The 7,912-nt window shown below is 25.6% G+C and overlaps 5 protein-coding genes across 5 annotated transcripts; 1 reads left to right on the forward strand and 4 right to left on the reverse strand.

Moving 5' to 3' along the window:
- Positions 1-2,469: 2,469 nt before the first annotated feature.
- Positions 2,470-2,592, reverse strand: AAJ76_1270002592 (hypothetical protein; the record flags this gene model as incomplete). The annotated part of the gene is made up of 1 exon (XM_024473917.1): positions 2,470-2,592. One exon carries the CDS (start codon positions 2,590-2,592, stop codon positions 2,470-2,472), a length of 123 nt encoding a protein of 40 aa, XP_024329796.1.
- A 1,038-nt stretch (positions 2,593-3,630) lies between these two features.
- On the reverse strand, positions 3,631-3,768 carry AAJ76_1270003768 (hypothetical protein; the record flags this gene model as incomplete). Its single annotated transcript, XM_024473918.1, has 1 exon — positions 3,631-3,768. The coding sequence occupies one exon, from the start codon at positions 3,766-3,768 to the stop codon at positions 3,631-3,633; it is 138 nt and encodes a 45-aa protein (XP_024329797.1).
- A 445-nt stretch (positions 3,769-4,213) lies between these two features.
- On the forward strand, positions 4,214-4,777 carry AAJ76_1270004214 (hypothetical protein; the record flags this gene model as incomplete). The annotated part of the gene is made up of 1 exon (XM_024473919.1): positions 4,214-4,777. The coding sequence occupies one exon, from the start codon at positions 4,214-4,216 to the stop codon at positions 4,775-4,777; it is 564 nt and encodes a 187-aa protein (XP_024329798.1).
- A 1,642-nt stretch (positions 4,778-6,419) lies between these two features.
- AAJ76_1270006557 (hypothetical protein) lies at positions 6,420-6,557 on the reverse strand (the record flags this gene model as incomplete). Its single annotated transcript, XM_024473920.1, has 1 exon — positions 6,420-6,557. One exon carries the CDS (start codon positions 6,555-6,557, stop codon positions 6,420-6,422), a length of 138 nt encoding a protein of 45 aa, XP_024329799.1.
- A 415-nt stretch (positions 6,558-6,972) lies between these two features.
- On the reverse strand, positions 6,973-7,257 carry AAJ76_1270007257 (hypothetical protein; the record flags this gene model as incomplete). Its single annotated transcript, XM_024473921.1, has 1 exon — positions 6,973-7,257. The coding sequence occupies one exon, from the start codon at positions 7,255-7,257 to the stop codon at positions 6,973-6,975; it is 285 nt and encodes a 94-aa protein (XP_024329800.1).
- Positions 7,258-7,912: the final 655 nt, after the last annotated feature.

A 7,912-nucleotide genomic window follows, 5' to 3' on the forward strand; every position in this document is an offset into this window, starting at 1 on the left:
ATGAACTGGCCACCATTAAGTCCAGATCTTAATCCTGTTGAAAATTTATGGGCAGATATGTCGAGAATGATTTATAGAGACGGGACACATTATAATAATATTCAAGATTTACATTTTGCGATATAAGTAGCTTGGTCAAGTATTACACCCGAAAATCTGTTAAAATATGTTAATGGAATGCAGAAGCGTATGATCGACGTTGTTAAAGAAAGTGGTGATAAAATCAATGAATAATTTTTTTTTAAAAAAAACATCAAAACCATCATGTCCCTGAGAAAAGTTACAGAGATTTAAATTTACTCTTTTTAAATATAAAAACATTATAATCATTTTAAGCATATGTTTGTATTTTAAAATTTGAGTTAAATGAGAGGTCACATTTAATTGTAAGACTAATTATTTTTTTTAAGCGTTTTGTAGTAGCTTAGATTAGAAAAATAAAATCATGAAGTATTTTATTGTAACAAAATAAAACGAATGTAATATTTACAATTTTATAAAACGTGTTTTTTTAGGGGGGTGTCTTAAAATTTTGACGCACTTCTTAAGAAAAAAAACTTAACCCCTGAATTATACTTATATAAAATAAGATTTAATAAAGAATATTGACGTAAACATTTAAATTACAAAAATTTAGCACGAACTATAATTCTTAAACTTTGTCCTGTTTTATTTTTTTTTAGGCGACTTAAGATTTTGACGCGCACTGTGTTTCTTATAAGATGTTATTTTAGTAAAAATATATAATGAAATTTAATTTTTTTTTCTAAAATAGGCGGACTCAGTAAGATTATCCAAGTTGATAAAAAAACAATCTGAAAAAGTTGGTTATTCACCAATCCCACTTCAACACAAGATACAGTTTCAGGTTCAATATAGTTAGTGAGTGGAATTGAAGAAGAAAGCGACAATTGCTTTTTTTAAATTGTTTCAAACAGCTCGGTCAATATAATGATGAATCTTTTAATTATTTATGTTGAAAAAAAACTATTATAAGAATAGATGGTTTTGCGTGTATAGATCAGCAGTTGTAGATTTTGGTTTTGTTTATTAAATAGTAAATCACAGTATTGGATTTACAAAAAAAAATGGTGAACATACGAATAATTTAAAAATTTATCCTGCCATTTAAAGACTGAATTTCGTACAGAGCGTGGAGTTATGAAAGCAAACCTCAAAAATTTTATTTATGAACTTCAGTTTTGAAGAAAATTTTTAAAAAAAAAATCAACAAGTTTTGCAATTAAATTTAATAAAAAATATTGCTCTTTTTTTTTTACTTTTTTTAACCCTATAGTAAGTGTGTAAGTTGCACCAATAATGCATATTTATTGCAAAAAAACCTTTATTTATATTTAAAAAAAATTTAGCATTAAATTGCTGTTATTTAAAATTTTTACCAATTAAAATAATTTTTATTTTTCCTTAGCAACAGATATTTTCCATTTATAAATACTACATATTGCTTTAAGAAATATCAATTCTTTATATTTATCATAATTTTACATATTTCAAGCAAGGTCTGTTCTTTTTCATTAACAAGAATAATTTCAAAATAACTTACTTTTTCTAGCATTCTTTTCTCAGCAATCACTTGTTCTTCCTGTAATGTTATAATTAAATTTATTGTATTTGGGTTGAAAACTTCTACTATTTCTTTAATATTTCTATTCTATCCTTCTAACGAGTTAGTTATTCTTGGGATACAATCCAAGATTTTATCATAAAACATTCCAAAATTTCAAAGAAAATCGAGGTTTCTTAAAGATACTGTTATCAAAGCCATCAACTCCAATATAAGTTTTCTCAAAATATTTAATGAATAATTTCAGTTATTTATATTTATTTTCATTAATAATCCAAGTTACAATCTTATTAAGCTTAAGTTTAACGTGATTATAAGACACAAAGGCAAGTGATAAAAACATTCTAAAAACAAATTGAATTTTTTTTGTATTTTCTAATTAAACGCAATCTGCCTATATTTCGCCATACAGCTTGAACAAAGCGAAATCCACATCCTTTAATTTTAGTAGTTAAAAAGGCATCTTTAAGTGCTGCAATAACTGCTATTTCAAAATCAATAATAATGTATTCAGGCATGTTTCAATTGATTAATTTTTACAAGTTACAAAAAACATTATCATAATATAATGTCGTTCTATGCTTCATTAATACATATAATAAACCAACATTAACCCTTAGCACATCAGATTGTATAATATATAACTGCTCAAAATCTGTAGGTGCAACATAAAATGTTCCACCCATAATCTAATATTTACACTCTGTCAGTAATAAAAGATTTTTTCACGCCGAAGAAAATAATTCTGTTAGGATCATTGTAGCCAGAATCATATAGAAAAAAGTCATTACTTTTACAGTTTTTTTTGTACTTATTAGGAATATCATCGTAAGTACTTTCTGGCTTTTCTAATTGTTTTTTACGTGCGTGAGAAACTAAATTACTCAGTGTTTAATTTTTCGCAAACTTACTAGCAAATCTGAACCAATGTCTTCAAAAGAATGAACCAAAATATCTTTTGTTGGTTCATTTGTAGCAGCTGCTTGCTTTTTAGCTATATTAGTCATTTGTTTTTTAATTAATATACAATCGTTTTTTTTATGCGTATGATCTACATAATTTAAAAATTTCAAATCAACATCTGTAAAGAGTTTTTCCTTGCAGCCTTTCCTATAAATACAGCGCCATCTGAGGCCCTTTTTGCAACACTATCGGCATTGTAAAGATAACTTTGACATTCGATCATTAACTTTCCAAATTTTGACTCGAATTTAGTTATTTTTTTGCCATGGCTTGGGGTTAAAAAAAAAATTTTTTTCGATGAAAGTGGAACAACGAAATAAAGACTTGCTCCTAAACAAATTGAAGAAAAAAGATGAACATTTAAAAGTATAGCTTATTTAAAGAGAAATATTTATTGTAAACCAATCTTTTATTAAAACCCGTATTTTTAACATGCTTGAAACCTTTTATCAGTAAAACTACGTCAATATTACCTGTCAGCTGACAAAACAAGGTCTGTCATAAAACTTCTAACAAATAGACAAGATATTTGACTAATAGAGAATGATTTAAGTAATTAATAGACAAGTTTATAACACTCATACAAAGTAAAAAGCTTAGAGTCTAATATGTCAATCATCCTATCAGATGATTTTTATTTAATAAAATATTTAAAAAAGTAATAAAACTTCTGTTATGAAAAAAAAAATAAACGAAAGCAAACATACAGAAATGAGAAATGGAACCCTCCAAAAAGCGAGAGTAAACATCAAATAAATAACTTCGAATACAACGCTTTATCTTCTCCGACCTCTCCATAGCTGAGGATTCACATTATTTTTTATTATTACTGCGACAATAAAATCTGTCTCACTTAAATTTCTCTTAATCAACTAGTAGTCGCTTTTCAATGCGTGTTTTTATTACAGCTACGGGATGAAAAAACTAGTCAAATCTTAAAAATTATTTTGTTTGTTCTTAAATATATTGCAAAAATAAAATCTTTTAGACTCATATTAACTCAACACATCTTTACTTATAAAATTATCTTTACAAAATTGATCTGAATTTACGTAGCACATTACACCGTAGGTTTTATATTTTTAACTATAAAATATTACAAGTTTGAATTTGTGATTTAAGAACATTTTTATATGGACACCAAGAGAGAAATTATTAAAATTTGTAAGAAAAAATACTTTGCGCGGCTGTGACTCAAGTGCGGGCTGGGCTGGCGACATTTAATAATTAAATACTGAAAAGTTGCTGTAGTGCACTACGGGGATGACTTCACGCTTAAAAGTAATTTTCTACTATATTCGAACTATAATTATTACTAAGCTTAAGAGATTTTAAGCTCTTTTGCTCATATATTTCTCAAGGTCTTTTAATATACATTTTAAAATGTTAGGCTTCTCTTTTTATTCTTGCTTTTAATTCTTTGAAAATTGTAATTAAAATTTTTAATCATCTAAAATTAATAATATTGATTGAGAAATAGTCAATTAAATTTCTTGATATAGTGCTGGCCATGACATATACACTATACTAGATCGCGCCATGACACAAATACTTTTTAAGAAACATAAACTTTTATTATTGTTTTTAATTTGTCGTTTTTTAATTTTTATAATTTTAATTAACAAACATTTCAAAAAATATTAATTTTAAATTTTATCCCATAAAATGTTCAGGTTCTTCTATTTTTTTACAAAAATATATACTTCAACAAATTTTGAATCAATCGTTACGAAAGAATTTTTCATAAGTAATATGAAAAATTTTTATGAGGCAAAAAATAAAAGCCAATGTAACCAAATTTCAAGTAACACCAACAATACAAAGAAATTTTTGGAACAAGAAAACTTTGAGCTGGAGAAGATTATTGAAAATGTCTTAGATTTAGAAGAAGAATTAGGATATAAAAATATGCAAAGCTCTGATTCAAATAATCCCATTTTTGATACAATGAATTTTCAGTATTTTAAAAATAATGAAACTTTTGAAAGTCCGGTTCGAAAAAAACTTAAATTGGACAATAATAATGAATGCATAACATCTGAAAATTCGAGACATTGGCAACAAAATTTTCAAAATAATGCTTCTATATACAATAGTAATCCATCTAACTGTTTAGAACTTCAGAAACAATATGATGCAGTAATAAATTTTTATAAGACGATAAATAATCAAAATGATTTTAAAAAACCCGAAGTGAATATATCACATAAAAAAAACAAGACTTATTGAATAAGCTCTATGATTCTTATGTCGAAAAATTTGATATATATCTAATTTCTAGAAAAAATTTGAATTGGAATTCTATATTACAGAATGAAACAGTACAATTTAATAATCAACAATTGACAAATTTTGATTTATTTTTAGATTTTTATAAAGATGTTCTAACTCATTTTAAATCTGCATTTGACAAAGCTAAAAAACAACCAATTTTAATTTCAAAAAAAGCTTTCTTGTTTGGAAGTAAGAACGAAAAAATTATATTTAAACTATCGAATCTTAAACGTGTTTATTATTATAGAAGAATTAATTTTAACAACAGTATTCAATGTCAAATAAAAAATATAGAAAAAAGTTCCTTCATTATAGAATCTTCATGTGAGTCTATAAAAGAATTAATAATAGAATACAACATGTTTGTTAAAGAAGTGGTAAAGTATTTCTTGGTTTTTAGTTTGTCTGTTAGTCTTAAGTATAATAATATAAATTTTATTTATAATGAATGTGAAGATATCATACAAAGATTAACAAACATTTCAAAAACTGTAAAATTTGAATGTATTGCTGTAATTATAAAAATCCTGATTGAAAGATATGAGGGCTCTTACGATTTTTTGAAAAGGAAAAGAAGTAATTTTTTTAAATCTGCTACTTATTTATCTACAGATATAAATTGATTCATTTCTCCTTTAAAAGACATCATTGATGTTATTGATAAAAATTTTGAACATGTATGATTCAACTAATATATTTTATAAAGTATTAATATATCTTACGTTTTTTAATTTTATATCAAAACTTACTGTGATATTACAACCAGATGTATTAAATAATTTTGTTTAAAAAACATTTGAAGTAATATGTAAAGAAAACTGACGAATTTCATAATTAAATTTTACTATTAAATTAATTTAAATTCTAAATTATGCCTTTTATGAAGAAAAACATAAATAAAACTTTTACAAAAATACAGGTTATTTTAAAAGAATGCAAAGAACAGACGGAAATGATAAGATCCTAAGATCATTAAAGTATTACTTTAAGACTGGTCGCATTCTTTTGTAAGGCGCTACTTACATCCGTACCATCAAATAACCCATTAAGAAATGAACTTTAAAATTTTTCTACCAAAAAATGCTCAATTCTTTAGAAAGAACAAAAAAACACCTGTTAGGTAAAATTATTTTGAAACTTAAGCAATAAATATAGCAAAAGAACTATTGCAGTGCGTTAGTAATTTACTTATTGTTCTGTGGCAACTTGGGGTGGTCATAACGAAAGTATTGTTCATGGAGAATGCAAATAATAAAAGGGGTTTTATTAACTGTAAATCATTAAATTTTTTTTATGTCCATCTTTGTAAATTCTTGATAATATTTGTCCATCGTAATTTCTAATTTTTGTGTCACCCTCCTTGTTAAATTTTTATATATAGAAAAATAAAGTTCAAGAAAATTCACTTTTGGCTAAAAATAGCTTTACTAGGCAGATGTTACAGGGAGTAAAAAAATTATTTTTAGCCCTTCTTTTTCAATTTTTATTGCTGAAGACAACCTGCAAAAAGACATAAATTTAAAAAAAAACAAACATAATTTAATATTTTATTAAGAATTTTAGTGGTAATTCGGTTTTATTTCTAATAGTCATATATCTAGAAAAAAAAAGGAACAGGTCTTTTTATTCTGCACCTATCAGGTATAGAGGCTTTTAATGAACGCTGGTTTCCCTCTATTGTGTTAGTATAAACACCTGTTTCATGTTCCCTAAAAGTTACTGAATGATTTACCATATAATGTTTTTTAAAATGTAGCCCTAATTAAAATAAGCTTTCTACATATCTGAGTATATTGTGGATTCAATATTAGCGTGTTTAAATAAAAGAAATTAAGGTCTGCCTGTCACGTTTTTTAATAAGAATAAAAATTGTTTTTTTATCGGTGGTACGTTCTACCATTCCAAAACACCAAAAGAAACTTTCCCCTGTTATATTCATTCTTTCCTATTTTTGATTCATCGATTTCTTCAACAATGTTGTTTTCTTCAATTTGTTTTACGCCTCTAAGATATCCCTCATAAATATTTAAGATCTGTAGTTTATTTAATAGTATTGACTATATTTTGTTTACTGCAGCCTGATATGTGCGCCATTAGACCATAAGAAGCACTTGTAAACTAAATTAATTATTTTAAGCAATAAAATTTGGTCAAGGTGTGAACGTTTGAAAAAAGTGCTTTTCCAGGTAATAAATAACAATCTGCACCCTTTCCATTTGCATCGCAAAAAAGCCATCGGGGCATTCTATTCGAGTATTAGATAAACAACAAGGACATTTTTGCCTTTGTTTTGACGATTTTACTTGAAAATACAAATTTTGTATTTCTTTGCTTGTCATCATAATTCTTCTCATTTTTAAAGAAGGGCTAAAAATAATTTTTTTTGTCTCCTGTAAAATCTGCCTAATAAAATTATTTTTAGCCAAAAATTTCATATAATTGCTATCAATAATTATAACATTTAAATCCTAAATTTATTGGTGTAATCTAAAACAATTACATTTATAAAAACCAATAAATTTATTTGTATCTTTGTAATGATTGGTGTATCAAAGAAAGTTTTGATTTAATCAAAACTAAAAATATAAATAGCGCCACAAAAATGCAATCAATATACAAGTTTAATTGAATACTACCTAAAGACCACCAACCTGCCACCTATTTCTGGCAACGATATCAAAATTTTAAGAAATTAACATCAATATTAAAGTTAAAATTTCAAGGATTAAAAGTTTATTTTAAAAACTAATACTTTTTATGTATTTGATTTTTTGTATAATTTTGTTGGACTCATTAAAACTAAACAATTTTGAATTTAGTTAAAATTAAAAAAATGTATTTTCGATAATTTTAAATTTTTAACATTTTTCCTCTTGCCAAAATATTATCAACAGTGTAATAGGATCGTGTCATTTAAAAGAAAACAAATTATAAAATAAAAAGGTTGATTTAGTAGAAATAGCCACCAGAGAATTTAGTTTTAGGGTTCTATTCTGGCCCCCGTGACGACCCAGTTGCAAGAAAAAAATTATTTTTTTAACATTATTCTAAGACGTCAAGAGAAGATAAAAAACTTTTTTTGAGCTATAC

This window comes from Vairimorpha ceranae (assembly GCF_000988165.1).
Source record: "Vairimorpha ceranae strain PA08 1199 chromosome Unknown NODE_127, whole genome shotgun sequence".
In the NCBI taxonomy this organism is placed as follows: domain Eukaryota; kingdom Fungi; phylum Microsporidia; family Nosematidae; genus Vairimorpha; species Vairimorpha ceranae.